We start from the raw sequence: 19,116 nt of genomic DNA, 5'->3' as shown, positions 1-19,116 counted from the left end.
TCCCAATAGTTGCCCCCCCCAAGCTCAAAACCGTAGCTAAAGACATTGTGACAAGTGTGAAGGCCCATCTCTTGCTATTGTAACCTTGAGTGGTCTTCTGGCTTCCAAGAAATGGGAATGTGAGTGGTGGAAAGTTCATGATAGCTTGAAGTGGGAGCCAAGCAACAACCCAGCTCTTGAACCAGTTTGGTTGATCAAAAGCTTTCAAGATGCATGATCTTTTGCAGGAACATGTTCTTCTATCTCAGAAAGAGAGAATTTTTGCACTGCCTATGACGAGCTACAAGCAATAGTAGACAGTAGAGCATGGTGTTTGTCAATTCAAAAAAGTGATAGAGAAGTAAAATTATTGATAGTTGCTCTTTATTTTTGTTTGTCATTTACTTGAAGACTCCATCTTCCCTGAACACATTCCTATCTGAATTCAACTTCAGAATACTGAGAGTCTTAGATCTGGAAGGTATCCCAGTTGATATACATATATTTTTTTTTGATGGGTGTATCCCAGTTCATATATTACCCTATAAAATACTCCATCTGTTCAATCTAAGGTATTTGAACTTGAAAAAGACAAAGGTGAAGGAGCTCCCAGAATCAATAGGGAAACTCTGCAATCTTCAGCCCTAGAACATTTGGGAGACAAGGCTAGGGCGTCTAGAGACACTTCCAAGTGGGATAGCAAAGTTGCAGAACTCACAGCAGTATCTGGCAATGTCCCACATGTGTGGTGGGATTCATGATTTGAACTTATATGTGGGATACTGGCACCCTTAGACAATTGCAATTTAAAGAACTTGCATGTTCTGGATCGTGTTGAAGAAGTGGGCAATATACTGAAACAAGTAAAAAGCATGACACAGCTCACTAGATTTGGCATTTCAAAGGTGAGGAGAAGGGGATGGGATGGACTCATGCGGCTCAATTCAAGATGGTGAAAGATCAGGAGGAAGTCCCCCAAATAGACGCAGTATCAACACCTCCTCCGCCTCTTCAGAAACTTGTTCTGGTTGGATAGATGCAGAGAGTTCCAGATTGGTTTCACTCACTTGAGAGCCTTACATCTTTGAATCCAAACTGGCCGAGATTGAGAGAAGACCCGTTTCCTTACTCCCAAGCTTTACCAAATCTGGGATGGCTTATGCTTGTCAAGGCATATGCTGGGAGGCAGTTGTGCACAGTTCCAAGTTGCATAAGCTTACAGCTTTATATTTACATGATTATCCTGGTTTGGATGAGATAATTATAGAGAAGGGGGCCCTTGTCAAAAACTCCAGAAACTATTCGTTGGCAGGTGTGCTGATCTGAAGAAGCTGCCTCAAGGTAATGAATACCTTGCCATCCTCTAAGAAATGCATTTGGATGTTGTTGTTGCAGAGGAACTTGCAGAGAGCATACAAGGTGAAGGAAGTGTTCGATCACCCAAAGGTATGGCACATTCCCATCATAAACCATTACTAAAAGCTTGTCTCAGCAAGGTGACTGTATCAGGTTCATTTGTTTTTGCCTTTCCATCTCTTAACTGGACCAGCACTGGTGGAACCTTCAATAGGTTCTTTTCTTTGTGTCAGTCACTTCTGACTCTGAGAATAGTCTTTGTCACTATTGCAATATTCCTTTGCTTTCTTTCTATCGTATGCATGTAAACACATTTGGCACGTAAACACCCTTTGTTAATTTTTGATTGAAAACAGTTTTTTGAAAATTTGTTTTCAAAACAGGCTGATTTTTGGAAAAGTTTGAGGTGTTCTTTTTGAAGTGCTTTGAGAAACAATTGGAATTTGAAAACAAGTTAAGAACTTTTACATTACAAGGAAGTGTGCAGTGCCTTCACGAATATATGAGTTTTTGAACACTTTATTCTTAAAAATGAACTAATACTTGTTTTTAGGAATTGTTTTTAAATTTTGATTTTTGAGAATTGTTTTTAAAATCATCAGATAACCAGAAATGCCTTGAGTGCAGTTTTCTTTGGGCTGCAGGTGTCATTCCTATCTCTACAAATGGATTGGGGAATATTTTGAAAATGTAAGAAGATTAGTACAACTTTGAAATGCCATGGAGCATACTAAATGTGAGGGGGTGTGAAGTTTGAGGAAAGTGCAAGGGAAAGGAATCAAGAGTGATAAGAGGAAGAAAAGAAAGTGGGAAGGAAAGTGAAATTAAACTAAGGGAATATGGAACGGGGATTGGAAAAATTTCCATTTCTTATATTTTAATTCATTTATGCAACCATTAGAAAGGTGAATCAATAAAATCTAAATCCATTCCTTGAGGATTTGTTTCTTTTTTTTCATGTTCTAATTTATCTCTTCCTATTATTTAATATTATTATACTAATATTTAATTTATTTATATTAAACTAAATTTATTATTTTAAATGTTTGAGGAAAAGATTTTAGTCATATTTGTATCATAAAAAATCAATTTATCTTTCTTTGTTTTACCATATACTTTTGCTATTATGTATGTTAAAGATGACGGATTGTGAATTTTTAAGTTACTTCAACGATTTAACATCCATGCACACAATAACATGATTTAATAAACTTATAAACCCAATCAAAGGCCTCTTTTATTATCATTTCTCCTCTTCCAAATGAAAGAGAGGGTTGTGGCTAAGCTTACTCGTACAACTTGCATATATTCCTCTATGGTACATGTCCTTCATGGAACCATTATGCTTCGTCAAAGTAAGAGTCAACCTGAATTTTCATCTCACAAACAAATACTTAATTTTTTGCTTGATTCACCTACATAACTCAAACTTAACACATTTTTTCACGAGATCAGATTGAATATAAGTGTATTTAAGTTAAATTTATATTAACCTACGTAATCTATTGACTAAATAAGTTGTTTTATACTAACCTGTATAACACAAATTTAATCCGAATTGACATTTTAATAATTATGTTGATTAATCTAATTATAAGTTCAATCTATTTAATCTGATTATTTAAAATTTGATTTTGATAAATAAATCAAATGAGTTAAACATGTCGAATAATTAGGTTATGCTTGGGTTTATGTTTTGAACCCAATTATTATCTGTATTACATTTAAGTTGATCTGTTTAGTCGAATGTCTGGCCACTACGGAACACCATCAAGTAAAAATGGCACTTACCGCTTCTTTTGCATAGTGGAAGCAATTTGCTTTTCCTTCTTTGTCCATCTCTTCCTCAATTTCTTTGTAGACATCTAAGAGTACCTGATAGATCACTTCCATGTATTCTGGCGGTTGACTGTTGCTTTCATCCCACCTGAGGATAAATGAACATCCAGGTCTTGATTAGGTTTAAATCAACGCAAGTACATATTTCAAAATTGTGGACAAAATCAAGGTGGATTATTTGCAGAGAAGAAACCTCTCAATCACTTCTGCAAAAAGCTTATGTTTTTCGAGTGTACCATATGCATCATACATGTCATCTATAGTGGATATTATGGAAAGTACTTCGGTCTTGAATGTTGGGGCTCAGAAAACATAGCAAGTACAAAGAAGTAGCTTTCCACCAGTCTATCTCGAGCAAATGGTATCTTCATGCCAAGGTCTAGTTCTTTATGCCACCTAAAATAAATTAACATGGTTAGCAATAAGAGAAAGATTGCTCAGCTCTTCCTAGTGCAGTGACTGCACCAGGTTGAAGTCTAACTTCGCCAGCTTCAGCAAAGCTTTATCATGCGGAGCTTCATGTTGGTAGATGGATATAAACAACCTCGCCTCTAGTCTGTTCAAACCTTTCCTAACGGGCTGCTTCAGGGAATGAGTAACTTGTTCTGCAAGAGGATATTCTAAATGTTCTACGACCGACTCAAGGTGAGTGGTGGTAAAGACGAGTGCTTCATCAAGTATTCCTTCTTCATGCACTCGGAGATGTGTGGCTTCATACAACCCTAGTATGCCTCTCACATCATTGATCAAAGATTCCTGGAAGCCCCCTTTTTCATCCTTGAACTTGTTGAATATATCTACATTTATTCACAGAAATATGATATAAAAGCGTTCCAGAATAAGATTGTGATGATGTTATTAAGATTTCATTTTACCTAATAGATGATAGTTCATGCCTTACCACATGACATATTGAATCCTTGTTGTCTTAGCAGTCAAAATTAAAGAGAAACATTGAATCAATCATCATCTTTATGATCAACATTATAATAGATATCATAGATATGTTGCAATGCTTCTTCTATCTCTCTTTCAAAGTGGTATGCCACCCCAAGCGGTTGAATTCGATTAAAATAGTTCAAATGTTGTGTGCGGGTTACCAGCAGCAGCCATTAGCCCTCTTCTCACTTCCTCTTTCAGATCTTCAGCCTGCTGCTCTTTATGGCCACGGGCTATCTGCATGTACAGCGAAATTGCATACACAAACTATTGTTTAGAAAAACATTGGATGGTTAAGATGTGTTATATGTGTATATATATATATGTCAGAAATTACCTCATCAGCTAGAGTGTAGCTAACGAACCTCTCACCCCATATGCTAGGGCCAAAATCTGCCTTTGAAACCCGTAACCCCAATTTCTAGAGTGGGAGTTCTCCTAGGTTTCTTACCTATTATAGTTGGATAAGGCTTACATTATAATAGTGATGCAATTCTTCCATTTGATTTAAGATAATAGTTCCAAAGTCTGTAGTCAATTTCAAGTAAATTGGTAACTATACAATTATTGTATCCACATATGCCTATAATAATGTGTTTCTAACATTTGATATATAAAAAATAGTAACAACAACGATATATATAAAGAAGTTTGAGGAATACATTATATATGCAAGAGAATGAAATAGTAGAAGGCTTTGAGGAATTATCATTGTTGTAGCTAGGAAATATACATACAAGGGTGAGAAGGAAATAAATTGCTTTAGCTCAATTTTAATTAGAGTGAGTTTGATAGTTATTTTAGAAAGTGTTTTTAATATTACTAACACTTAAAATTTTTTATATTTCAAATATTAGAAAGGTTATAAATGCTATCTAAAATTACTGTCAAACACACTCTTAATCAATTGAATTGTGCTGATATAAATGAAGAGAAATAAACGGTGTTTCTATTTTATAGACCAAACAGTGGCTAAATGGTTATGTGGTTATGTGAACATATACTAATAGTTAATATTGGTCCCTTGAATGTATAATTTGGTGGAAGGAAGACCAATTGCAATAGCTAGCCTTGCATTGTCATATTGGTCTCAAATGGCGAGCGGGTGATTTAGTTGGTTATGGAAATAGTTGTGTATGTGATATTTTATATCGGATAGAGGAAAAAGTTCTCAATACTATATAAGTATCAACTTCTCTTAACCCTATAGATGCGTTTTAAAGTTATGAAAGTTTCTTTAGACTTAAAGTGGATAATAACTACATTGTTGGGTGTGAATGATTACAAATGGTATTAAAATTGATCTTCTACTCTAGTGTGAGGGTTTGTTTGATTCAATTGGAGGTGTTTGTCTAGTTGACCCTATAATTTTATGGGACATTGTGTCCCAAAGTGGACAATATTTATACGACTGGGTGTTGGTCTATCAGTGCTCCTCAAGATGGTGAAGATCATGCAATGCATTGCTAGCTTGAAGTAAAATTCCGTGAGAACCTTTATTTCTTGGTGAGGGCTTGGTAAGAATATCCTATACATTTGATACTTGATTCAACGAACATATCATTTTCCATGTTGTAGTTGATTATACATTTTGATAATTGGTTCAATGAACTTCATCATTTTCCATGTTTTTGTCTATATATTATACATTTCATTATTGATTCAATGTTGTACAACTTTGATAATATAAGAAGACTAGTACCACTTTGCAGTGCCTCGTAGCATGCTACATGTGAGCGGATGTGAAGTTTGGGCAAAGTCCAAGGGAAAGGATCAAAAGTCAAAACGGGAAGAAAAGTAAGCGAAAAGAAAGTGGGAAGGAAAATGAAATTAAATTCAGGGAATATGGAATTAGGATTGGAAAATTTTCCATTTTAATTAAAATCAAAATCCATTCTTTGAGGATTTGATTCTTTTCTTTCATGTTGTGATTTATGTATTCCAATTTTCATTTCGTTTTATACCATCAGTAGCTGCTCAATAATTTTATTTGTTTTTTCTATCGGGGTTCTTTCATTTTTCAAAAGAATGAAAAAAGGTGTAAATATGATGTGTTTTTCTTTTATTTTCTCTCCACTACTTAAAACCGATACAAGAAAAAAAAACATCTTTAAATATATATTTTTTAAATTGTATGTATTTTTATGAATTTTTTGAACTTTTTAAAAGTTTTTAATTAAGCAAATAGATTTCAAATAAAATAATGCTTAATATAAAATTTTATTAATTTTTAAAAATAATTTCAAACAAAAAAAAAAATCAATTCAATTAGTATTAAAATATCATATAACTCAAAACCGATAAAATTAACACTAGAAAATTACAACCCTAAGTTCATTCTAAATCCCTTTGCCAATTATTTTATATAATCATAATTTTGTGATTTTTTTCACTAGTTAAAAAATTTCAAATTAAACAAAATGTAAGACAATAAATTCACTAACCAGTTTAATAATTTTTAAAAATAATTTAAAATTCAAATAATGATTCAATAAATACCATAAATATATTAACAAAAATTGATATAAAATAACTTTATTTTTTTGTTTTACATAAAACTAAATTTTTGTGACTTTGTACACTTAAAAAATAAACTTCAAATCAAGCAAATCTCTATATTAAATTTAATGATAAGTTTAATGATTATATATAAAAATACCATTAAATGTTTCACTACAAAAGATTCATTACATGTATGAATACAATTTTACTATTTTTCTTGTACACAAAACAATATTTAAAGTAAGATATAATTAATGTTTTAAATTCTTTACTGAGTTTTTTTGATTTTTAAAAATAATTTGGAATTCAAAAAACTGGTTATAAAGATTAAAATAAATAAATTATAGAATACTTAATTGAGTATTAAATATGTGCATATAATAATAAAAAAAACTTAGTTCATGTATAGGTTCAAAAATTAAACTCTATTTTAAAAAAAAATTTATTTAAGATAAAATAATATTAATAAATATGAATTAAATTATTATTATTAAATATTATTTATTTGTACTTACAAAATATTTTTTTTTAATAAGATTTGAATTAAATTCAATTTACATTACATAAGTTGACTTGATATGTTTTTTATAAAATAAAAAAAAAACATTTTAAAAAATAATTTACCCAAATGAGTATTTTATTTTTTAGAAAGTGTATATAAAATCAACTTACAAAAGGAATCAAAATACTTCTTATAAAAGATTAATTGAAATCTCATCACTTGATAGTGATATTTCATTTCTATAGGAATAATTTTTTATTTGAGTGAAAACATCAGGGTGAAGGAGAAAAGGAATATGATGTTGATTTGTGTAAGCCAAACATTGCCTAATTGTAATCAACCATTTCCCATCTTATTCATTGCATAATTGTACGCCAAACATTACCGAAGATTGCAAGCTATCTTATTCATATATTGAGTGCTTGTGTACTGAGTTACAGTTCTCGTTACCAGCAACATGTCTACTGATTACTCAGCCTGTTCTCCAGCCCCAGATGCTAATCCAGAGACTAATCGCCGGACTGCAAATTTTAACCCTAGCACGTGGGGCAATAGTTTCATCATGACCAACTCTCCTGATGATGAGGTAATTTTGTGATATATGAAGTTTGCACAACCATCTAAAGATTTTCTTAATTTTTGTTCTTGAAATTTATTGATGCAGATAACTCTTGCCCATAAAGAGCAGCAGTTGGAAGATCTGAAGGAGGAAGTGAGAAGAGAGCTAAAGGCTGCAGCTGGTGACCCTTCAAAACAGCTGAAGTTTATCGATGCAGTTCAACGGCTTGGGGTGGCATACCACTTTGAAAAAGAGATTGAAGAAGCATTACAAAATACCTATGATAACTATCATTGCATTGATGACATAAAATGATGATCTCTATGATGTTGCACATCGATTTCGACTACTAAGACAACAAGGCTTCAATATTTCATGTGGTAAGCCTCATGAATATCATGTATTATAAGGTGCTTGAATATCATCTAGCAAAGCTCACATATAACATTCTATGTTTTGGTGATGATTACAGATATATTCAACAGGTACACGGATGAAAAGGGAAGGTTTAAGGAGTCTTTGATCAATGATGCATGTGGCCTACTAGGCTTGTATGAAGCTGCACATCTCAGGGTGTGGGAAGAAGATATACTAGATGAAGCACTTGCTTTCGCCACCACTCACCTCGAGTCTATAATGGAACATTTAGAACACCCTCTTGCAACACAAGTAACTCATGCTTTATACCGCCCATTAGGAAAGGCTTAGAGAGGCTTGAGGCAAGGCCTTACTAAAGGGAATTAAGCTGAATTCCCAACTTGTGAGAAACAAGAAAATAGAAAAAAAACACACGCCAAAGAAAAACAATCACACGCACAAAACAATATTTACGTGGTTCGGCAATTTGCTTACATCTACGGAGTTGTAGGGATATCACCATTATCAGGGAAGAATACAAAATACAACACTAGTGGCTACGGACCTGCCTAAGCTCTCATAGGAAGCGACCCTACCTTCACTCTCATATAGGTGAATCTATCAAGTATGTTCTGCATTTAAATATACCATCCATAAGGAATATGATATTCATTAAGAGTAAATACTCAACCTTAATCAATGCAAAATACGTTCTATCTACACTATAGGAATAGACTCTCATATAATTAGAGTTAATAGAGTTATGAAATTCCCACTCCATACATATAACGTGGCAAAAATTTCAAATTATTGACTTTTGACCAATTTTTCTAAAATTTCTCTTAATTAAATACTAACATGTGGATCTTCACCACTCTTTTTGACCTACAAATTTATGAAAGATTTTATGCTTTGAGAATTTGACGTGTCCTAAAAAACCCGATTATTTCAAAACTCCTGCACCTATTCATTCTTCCCTACCACCTCTATCTCCTAGTTCCAATTCCCTACCACCTGCCACTACATCATCTATCCAGTTTCTACCTCCTCTAATTCAGGATCCCTCTACTGCCTCCCCCTCCTCTGCTCCACCCTTACCTTCCTTCCACAATATTGATCCCATGGTAACCCGTTCAAAGGTAGGCATCACAAAACCCAAGGCTCTTATTGCATCTACTCCCACTGAACCCTACACTTTTCGACGACAGGATATTAAGGATCCTCAATGGCAACTGGCAATGGATGTTGAATATCAAGCTTTACTCCGTAATAACACTTGGTCTCTTGTTCATCTCCCTTCTCATGGGAATATTATTGGATGCAAATGGGTATTTCAATATTGATCGTCACAAGGCTTATCTTATGGCCAAGGGTTTCACCCAAACTCAGGGAATTGACTATTTTTATACCTTCAGCCCTATAGTGAAGCCGACCACCATTCTTATTGTTCTCACTCTTGCACTTTCATCCCAATGGCCCATTTGACAACTGAACATTCAAAATGCATTTCTAAATGGTGACCTTCACAACCAGGTCTTCATGCAACAACCCCTTGGCTTTGCTCATCGTCAACACCCATCTTACGTCTGCCATCTTCATAAAGCCCTTTGCGGGCTTAAACAAGCTCCAACAGCTTGGTTCCACAAACTCAGTGCTTCTCTTACCACTTGGGGATTTGAATCTTCTTGCGCAGACACCTCTTTATTCTTCAAACATGCAACATCTAATGTTCTCCTCATTCTTGTCTACGTTGATGACATCCTCGTCACTAGTAGTTGTGCCTCTCAGGTTACCTTTTTTATCTCTCAGCTCAGCTCCACCTTTTCTCTTCGTGACCTTGGTTCCCTTTACTATTTCTTTGGCATTGGGGTTACTCACAGTACTGATTCTCTTCATCTCTGCCAACAAAAATATGTGCATGACCTACTCACTCGTACTGCCATAACTGATGCTAAACTTGTTCTTACACTGGGTTCCTTGGCCAAGCCCCTCTCTCTCACTGATGGTGATCTACTTCATATCGCAACATTGTTGGCGCATTGCAGTATGTTACTGTTACACGTCCAAATCTTTCTTTTGCCGTTAACAAGGTATGCCAGTTTATGGCTTCCCCAACGACCACCCACTAGCTGGCTGTCAAGAGAATCGTCCGCTATCTTAAGGGCGCGTCCTCTCATGGTCTCTTACTTCATGCTTCTCCCACCTTTGAATTCCAAGGCTTCACAGATGCTGACTGGGCTTCTTGTCTGGATGACCATCGCAGTACCAACGACTATGGTCTCTTCCTTGGCTCCAATCTGATTTCATGGTCATCATCAAAGTAGAAAGTTGTGTCCCGTAGTAGTGCTGAATTGGAGTACCATGCCCTTGCTACTTTGATAGCTGAAATTACCTGGGTTCAAGCTCTCTTGAAGGAACTTTGCATCTCACCATTTGATAATCCCTTAATATGGTGTGACAGCAAAAGTGTTGGCGCTCTTGCTGCTAACTATGTCTTCCATGCCCACTCCAAGCATATCAAACTTGATTTACATTTCATTCATGACAAAATTCTTCTGCATGATCTTGCCATTCAGTACATTCCATCCTCTGAGCAACTAGCAGATATCTTCACCAAGCATCTTCCAAGTGCTCGGTGCACTTGCGGGGGGTGATAACAGTCATATAATATCTCAGCAGACCCCACGTCCAACTGAATCCAAACAACTCTCAACCTCCTAACTCCATCTATTATGTAGTTAGACTTATTGTTACATCAGTTAGAGAACCACTAGTATATTAGCTCCAAAGTGTAACAATGAAAATGATTAATGAGAAAATATTCAACCTCTTATAGGAAGCATGTCTTCTACCCATGAAGCACTTTAGAAGGAATCCAACTTTTGTTCAACCTTGGATTCATCTTACTTAATAGTGGGTTTCCCTGTCCTTGCCCCAAGTGGGCACTAAGTATTTCAACTATTTTGACATGTTCAAAATAAATTACTAAGAATTTAAAGGGAATTTGTTTGACAAGTACTTTTTTTTTTAAACATGTTTATTTATACATTGTTTAGTTTAGGTTGCATTATTTTATGTAAATAATTTATTGGGTATGGGAATTATTTTTATAAATGGCTGAGTAGATTCAATTTTAAATATTAATTTATTGAGCATGAAAATTATTTATTAAAACATGGTTTAACAACTATGTGATGGAATTACCTTGTTAAACAAAATAAACTAATACTATATTATTTTAGCTTAAATTATTTCTTGATGGTTGCAATGTTGAAAAAACAAATATCAATAAAGACTAACCTTAACGAGAAAAATAGTAATTAACATAATTTTATATTGACTTGTAAAATTGGGTCAACATATAAATATATTGATGGTAACAAGAAGACCTACATTGATAATGAAAAGAAAGTTCAGTTAAAGATACTATAAATTATAATTTTATTTAAATCTATTTTCAAATTTAATTTTAATTTTATCTAAAAATAGTTAATAGAGTTTTGGTTGAATTTTAAGACTATAAGATAAGCAAATAAATGAAAAGAAAGTTAAGTTAAAGATACTATAAATTATGATTAGAAGAATAAAAATCAATAAAAAATAAATAAAAATAGTGGTTTTATCTTAAATTAGAAATATTAAAAAAAAAAAAAAGATAAATGAATAATATATTGAAAAATATAACTTTGTGGTAGAAGAGCAATGACTATGCTCTTTGGAATACCCTAGTTTATGTTCATTTTTTAAAATTTAAAAAGAATAAACATCTTTTAGATATTAATAAAAATAAATTTAAATAGATTCTTAAGATAAAACCTAAAAAACATTTGTTGTTGGCCAAATAATCCAACTATGAGCCCTTTTATGACAAGTGAAACTTCCAAATTTTCTGAAGAATTTTTTATCTTAGCATTAAAATCTAAATGTAGAATATATATAGTACGAGTTACCTTTTTAACAACTTATTATTTATTTTATTTAATTTAATAATATACATTAATATAAATTATAGTTGACTTGAGTTTTTTTTTTTTTTTTTTTTTGATTTGGCATATGCTTGTATTACTTTGTTAGCTTGGAGGACGAAAAACCTATACAAATAATTAGTTGAATGAAATAATAAGCGAGTGAATTGTATGTATCAATGAAATTGTAATTTTTAGATTGCAAAAATAAGTACATACATTAATATATATGAAAATATATAGTGATTATGACATTTGAGAACCTATTTATTTTGAAAGATGGGAATTAAACTTCGTAAAAATTAAGATGGATTGGAAGTAATTTTTTTTGTTACTTGAAATGTGTACAACTTCTTCCTTGTAGTGATGTTATGTGTAATAGAACTTCCATGCACAATCGTTTTCATGATTAGGAATTGAATTAGAGAAATTAGATTTTGTAGAAGATTTTTTCAAATTTGAAAAAATTGCATGTGGAAGAGTTGCATTGGCAAGGAAATCTACACACTCATTGAACAGTCTAGGCCCACTTTTCCAATCAGCCTAGCACGTTTTTTTGAATTGTAACTAACCTTGTAATCAGTCTCTATGTTTCAAAACTATGATGGGGACACTTAACCAATAAGTCCTTAAAACTGTCCCACCACGTCTTTCTCCATATGGGAGAAATTAGATACTTGTCTTTTCATGAAAAGTAATTTCTCTCAAGAGTTAATGCTGCTTGTCCTCAAGCTATACCCATTCTTTACCCATTCCTTTTAAAGAAAAAGAATAACCTCTCCTTTAAATTCTCCGAGTTAACATTAGGCTCTCGGAAAGTGGAGAAAACCTCCTCAAGTTCAATCAAATGGTCATAAACCCAATAAATTATGACAACAAAATGAATCGTTTTAAGGCCTCATGTTTACTGGCTGAGCATTGTAAGGGAAGACAATATACGAAGGGGAATTTACCCTTGGTGATTGAAAAAATAGTTTCTAAGTGTCCTAAGTGGCTGGTTATTAGACTGATAGTCATCTCATCGCACTCCCTTGAATGCACCTCTATTATTTAGATAGAGAAACATCTTAATTGTTGCCCTCCATATCAAGTTCAGTGGTTATAAGCTAAAATATGTTGTGTGATGCCTCAAATCATAAAGAAACATTATATTTGTCTGAAATCATTTTAACCTTGTAAACATATTTTAAAGTTATGAGGACTTTTTAGATCCAGAATGGACAATATTTACATGTTAGAGAGTGAGTCGTTGCCTTTTGTCTCTAATCCACCCTCTTAAATCCCTAACCCAATCTTGGAGTACCATAGAAAGTTTAAAGATTATTAGTGATTTTATAAAGGATATTGACAAAAAAGAAGATCATTAACCTATTCATTTGGGATATTGAGAAAAGAAAATCACTAATCATGTTATTTAGAAAATATTTGACTCAAAGGATTTTGAAATATTCACAAAGATTATTTAGAAAATATAACAATAGCTTAACCCTTTTAACTCTTGTACAAAACTTTGACTCAAATGATTTTGAAATTAAACGTAACATGCTATTAAGTGAATATGGTCACTCAACTCATAAAATTTCACAAAAAGATTATTTTAATTCACATTTTCTCACATTTTCTTAATAACATTTTTTTTCTTTTCGATGTAAAGAAATTGCAGAAAGTTTTTTTACTTGGAACTACTAGACATATTGCATTCTCATGGTAATAATTTGGGGTTATTTAAACATCATCTTCATTTATTAAACAGAATCAAGAGTTTCTTTAGAATAATCTACAAAATTAATTGGTATTGATAGATGGGGTTTTAACTTTTAAGAATTAGACAAAATTTTGTAGAAAAGTTTCCCAAATCTTAAAAGATTTGTATGTGGAAGTACGACTTGATATGTCTCTTCCTACACGTGAATTGCATTGGCAAGGAAGCTGAGAAGTTTAATCACGCCAGCGTTTTTTCTCTGTTAAATAACCCAGGATTGATATTGATGACATCCATTACCATTTCAAAGCCCATTTTCTCATATCGACACGTTTTTCTTTTTTTGCTATTTCTCAGTATCAATTCAATACTAAACAAATTCACTACACGTGCATAGTGGAAGATGAAGCCTTCTAGCTAGATATTGATTAATGACCACATAAAAAACTTATCGGCAGGCCAAACTGATACTCACCATGTGCCCCAAACTGATCCAAATTGGTTTTCAACAATATACAACCACTGCATGACTTTTTGCATGGTAGAGAAACTTTTTAAAATGTTCTATCAAGAATAATTCTACCATAAATTAGGATTTCATGCCCAACTTTTTTATTTATTTATTAAAAAGATAAAAATTTTAAATGAATTCATTTTTGAGAAGACGATTACAAATAATAAATTTGTTTTATTAAAAAATAAGTTTAATATAAAAAATAAATTGGCCTTTTAAATGGACGATTTAATTTAAAAATAAGATAATAGACATAAATATGGTATTATTATATTTATTTTTCAAATAACTATTTTTTAATAATATTTTTTGAAAATAATAAAGAAAATTCCTCAAATGACTCTGAAAGTTCCGCCCTATAAATACTATGGAGCTTGCCAAGCCATTTCGCTCATACTTGCCAATTCATCATTCAGGGTGTTCTTTCATTGTTCTAAGGAAGTAGCATGTCTACTCAAGTCTCAGAATGTCCTCTCGTCCAAATTCCTAAACCCGAAAATCGCCCTAGGGCGAAGTTTCACCCTAATATTTGGGGTGACTTATTCATTACCTACACTCCGGAAGATGAGGTAATTCAATGAAAATATGTGTCAAGGTTAATGGCTTCTCAATGTGTTAATTGGTAAAATTTGTTGGTACAGGTTTCACGTGCCTGCAAAGAGAAGCAGGTTGAAGATCTGAAAGAGGAGGTGAGAAGGGAGTTAATGGCTGCTGCTGGTAACCCTTCCCAATTGTTGAACTTCATTGATGCGGTGCAACGGCTTGGGGTGGCATACCACTTTGAAAGAGAGATAGAAGAATCATTACAACATATTTATGATAGATTTCATGATGCCGATGATACAAATGATGATCTCTATAATATTGCTCTTCGATTTCGACTACTGAGACAACAAGGGTACAATATTTCATGTGGTAAGAGACCAGAGAATCAATTATCATTGCATAAGTAAAAAATGCAACCGTCTTATCGTACAAAGGGTGTTATTATGCAGGTATATTCAACAAGTTCAAGGACGAAAAAGGTAGCTTCAAGGAGGATTTGATCAGCAACATACAAGGCATGCTGGGCTTGTATGAAGCTGCACATCTCAGGATTCATGGAGAGAACATACTTGAAGAAGCACTTGCTTTCTCCACCACTCACCTCAAGGCCATGGTAGAAAGTTTAGGATACCCTCTTGCAGAACAAGTTGCTCATGCCCTGAAGCGGCCCATTAGGAAAGGTTTGGAGAGGCTAGAGGCAAGATGGTATATATCTATCTACCAAGATGAAGCTTTCCATGATAAAACTTTGCTAAAGCTGGCAAAATTAGATTTCAATCTAGTGCAGTCACTGCACAAAGAAGAGTTAAGCAATCTTGCAAGGTTGGTTTTTAAATCACCCCACATGCACTTGTTCATTCTTATCTGTTTGTTGTATGCTGATCACATTAATGTATTTTAGGTGGTGGAAAAAATTAGACTTCGCTACAAAGCTACCTTTTGCTCGAGATAGATTGGTGGAAGGCTACTTTTGGATAGTTGGGGTGTATTTTGAGCCTCAATATTTATGGGCTATACGAATTTTAACCAAAATAATTGTCATGACTACGGTTATAGACGATATCTATGATGCATATGGCACACTTGAAGAAATAAAGCACTTCACAGAAGCCATTGAGAGGTTTCATATATGTATTTATACATACTTTAATCAGGGTTACGTATTTTATTTTCAGGTGGGATATTAACAGCATAGATCACCTTCCAGAATATATGAAACTCTTCTTTGTGGCACTCTTAGATGTGTACAAAGAAATTGAGGAAGAGATGGAGAAAGAAAGATACCAATATCGGGTTCACTATGCGATAGAAGCAGTAGGACATCTCTAACTCAGCATTTTATTTCATTCATTTAGTCTCATATATGCATGGATATAACTTGGATGAATGGTCTTCAGATGAAGAATCAAGTTCGGGCTTACTTTGCTGAGGCAAAATGGTTCCACGAACAACACATTCCAACAATGGAAGAGTATATGAGTGTTGCACTATCATGCTCAGGTTACTCCTTGCTTGCAACCTCGTCTTTCATCGGAATGGGAGAAATCGCATCAAAGGAGGCCTTTGATTGGGTGATTAGGGATCCTAAGATTATTAGAGCTTCAACTGTAATTGCAAGGTTCATGGATGACATGAAATCACATACGGTATGGTCAATGTACATGTGTTTGCCTCCAAAGACAGGAAATTGAAGGTTATTTTTTATTTTGGTAAAGTATTAAGAAAAAGAAATTAAAAGTAATGATTTTCTTACATTGGATTATCTTATAAAAAAATATGAAAGAAAATAAAATATAATTAAAAGTAATAAAAAACTTATACATTTTAAAATTATTTAATCCTCGTATCAATGAGTTAAAATAAATAAAATGAGTTCAAGGTAATAAATAAAAATAATTTATTAACTTTAAATCTATTTTTTATATTCCTTTAATTTTTTTTTTCATTCCATTTTTTCTTTCTATTTTATTTCTCTTACATTTTCCTTTAAATTTTTCTAGAACCAAACATAGTTGAAGTGGTGGGCTTAGCCCAATCAGTTAGTTATAGGTTATTAACTTTTGTATTAATATACATTCAGTTTGAGCAAGAGAGAGTTTCACAACCAAATTGTGAATGTATGGATGGACATTAACCAGGAATGCCTCAAACCTACTGCTGTTCCAATGCCTCTCCTTACTCGTGTTCTCAATCTTTCACGAGTCATGGATGTCATTTACAAGGAGGGAGATGGCTACACACATGTTGGGAAAGTGATGGAGGATAATATTGGATCTGTGCTCATTGACCCCATAATATGATCAAATGGACGTTATTTATAATAAATCATTGTAATAAGGTGTGTGAGAGAGACATTACATCTTCTGTTTGCTTCTATTCCGTTCTTATTTAGAGTCTTACTAATTAATTTTGTGAAAATTTCTGTACATTTGCATGAAAAACAATTGAATGAACTTATTATTTTATAAGTTTATGGTTTCTACAATTTTAGGTGTGAAAATACAGATATTTCAGGTTCAATATATTTATAGGTTGAAATTTTGGTCCATAAACATTTTCTAGATCAACTGTGGCCTATGACATAGGAAATGGAACATATATACAACAACAATTGACATGGTTATGAAAAGGAATTTACAATTTATTAACACAAATTGTTGGGCATGTGGAAGCTCTAATACCATTTTATCGGAGTAATGGGTTAACTGAGAAACATACAAAATTACAAAGAAGATAAAAATTGAGGACAATTTAAAACTTTTATTCTATTCCATCACTTTTTCTTATTCAAATATTACATAATTACTTCTTCCAACTTGCTTTATAACTACCCATGGCTAACTATTTTTAGGCTTTATAACCGACATTAACTATGGTTGATTTAAAACTACCTAGAAAAAAAAAACTAAATGGAACTCCAAATCTTGTTTGGAATTTTTTTTAAAAAAATTTGTTCTTAAAAACGAACATAATATCTATTTTCTTCTCTTTCCACAATACAATATTGATATTAATAAAAAAACAATGCAATATTGCTTATCATGACAAAACCATCATGATAACTAAAACAAGTTATCTCTCTAATTAGGAAGTTATGTACCACAGTCTTTGATGGATTGCCCAAATTCATAAATCAATTATGAATCACTTATCACATTCCAGAGAATAAATAACTTATATCTTCTATGTAACTTCTAACGCACCAAGCTCATGTACAATACAAGTGATATATAGGTTTGGATGCTTTGATAAAGAATTAATGCAATAAATAAATAAATAATAATAAATGGAACTATAATGATAAATAAACAAGTTAATTAATTAATCTAAAATTAGTCACAAAATGTTTTGCTTTTTAGGGCTTTATCTCAACAAATATTGGCTCCCACTAAATTAAATTCTGAAAAGAACTCAACATTCACTTTAATACCCTATGATATTAGAAGATAATATAAACTTGGGTGCATGACCTACTATCCACTATATGAAAACTCTTCATGAATTAATGTTTGTAATCTAACAAAGTATATGCTATCAACTTCTCAAAATTACATTTTTAATCCTTGAAATTTAGATCCTCTTATTATGTGATCAATTAACATACTCTAATTTTGTGAAAACATATATCGAATTCAGGTCAAAGAATACGATGTCTATAGTTTTCCTAATTATATGTTCTTAGGATCACCCATAAGATATCATGGGGTCTATATTAAGAATACCTGTTGTCACATTCCTTAATGAAGAGCGACTCAATCCTTAAGGAATATATAACCATCTCAATGTCTCATTCATAGGTTCAAGTCATTGAAGACTTCAATACTAACTTAATATTTTTTTCAAAGTTGAGAGTTCATGTTTGGTGAATCATGACTATCTTATAGTCAATATTATAATTCATTGAAGTTCTTATTCAATGTGTAACTATATATATCAATGCATTACCCATGAGAAAATCATTCTGATAACCAAGACAAATCATCCATCTCATTAGAAGATAGTTCATTACAATCTCTAATAGATTACCCAAATTTTTTAACTAACTAGAAAGTACTTAATTATCATTTTGTAAAGAACCTATAACTTGAATATTTTATGTAACTCTTAATGTATCTAAGTCATATATAATGTAAGTGATAGAGGCTTGAATGCTCAAACAATAATTAATGCAAATAAGGATAGAAAAGGGAACTGGAATTATAATAAATAAATTTATTAATAAAATTTTATTCTATGCATAGAAGTACAAATTTTTTTCGTAAGAAAATCATTCTTCATTGCATAAGCCCATAACAACTCATTTTCAAAGGCTTCTTTTGGAAGAGTACAAGAAAAGCCTATGAAATCCATTGTACT

General features: G+C 32.6%; 2 protein-coding genes across 2 annotated transcripts; one reads left to right on the top strand and one right to left on the bottom strand.

Annotated features, from left to right (window-relative positions):
• Positions 1-3,024: 3,024 nt before the first annotated feature.
• Positions 3,025-4,356, bottom strand: LOC100854508 (valencene synthase-like). The gene is made up of 5 exons (XM_059734601.1): positions 4,275-4,356; positions 3,656-3,971; positions 3,457-3,570; positions 3,127-3,262; positions 3,025-3,048 (listed from the first exon to the last, which is right to left on the bottom strand). Exons 1-5 carry the CDS (start codon positions 4,354-4,356, stop codon positions 3,025-3,027), a joined length of 672 nt encoding a protein of 223 aa, XP_059590584.1.
• A 10,247-nt stretch (positions 4,357-14,603) lies between these two features.
• On the top strand, positions 14,604-17,134 carry LOC100249970 (valencene synthase). The gene is made up of 7 exons (XM_019217887.2): positions 14,604-14,783; positions 14,856-15,129; positions 15,210-15,582; positions 15,662-15,880; positions 15,936-16,074; positions 16,158-16,453; positions 16,841-17,134. The coding sequence occupies exons 1-6, from the start codon at positions 14,661-14,663 to the stop codon at positions 16,449-16,451; spliced, it is 1,422 nt and encodes a 473-aa protein (XP_019073432.1). The 5' UTR covers positions 14,604-14,660; the 3' UTR covers positions 16,452-16,453; positions 16,841-17,134.
• Positions 17,135-19,116: the final 1,982 nt, after the last annotated feature.

Source organism: Vitis vinifera, chromosome 18, assembly GCF_030704535.1.
Source record: "Vitis vinifera cultivar Pinot Noir 40024 chromosome 18, ASM3070453v1".
NCBI lineage: Eukaryota > Viridiplantae > Streptophyta > Magnoliopsida > Vitales > Vitaceae > Vitis > Vitis vinifera.
Note: the sequence above shows the minus strand (reverse complement) of the source record. Positions and strands in the feature narration are given on the sequence as shown.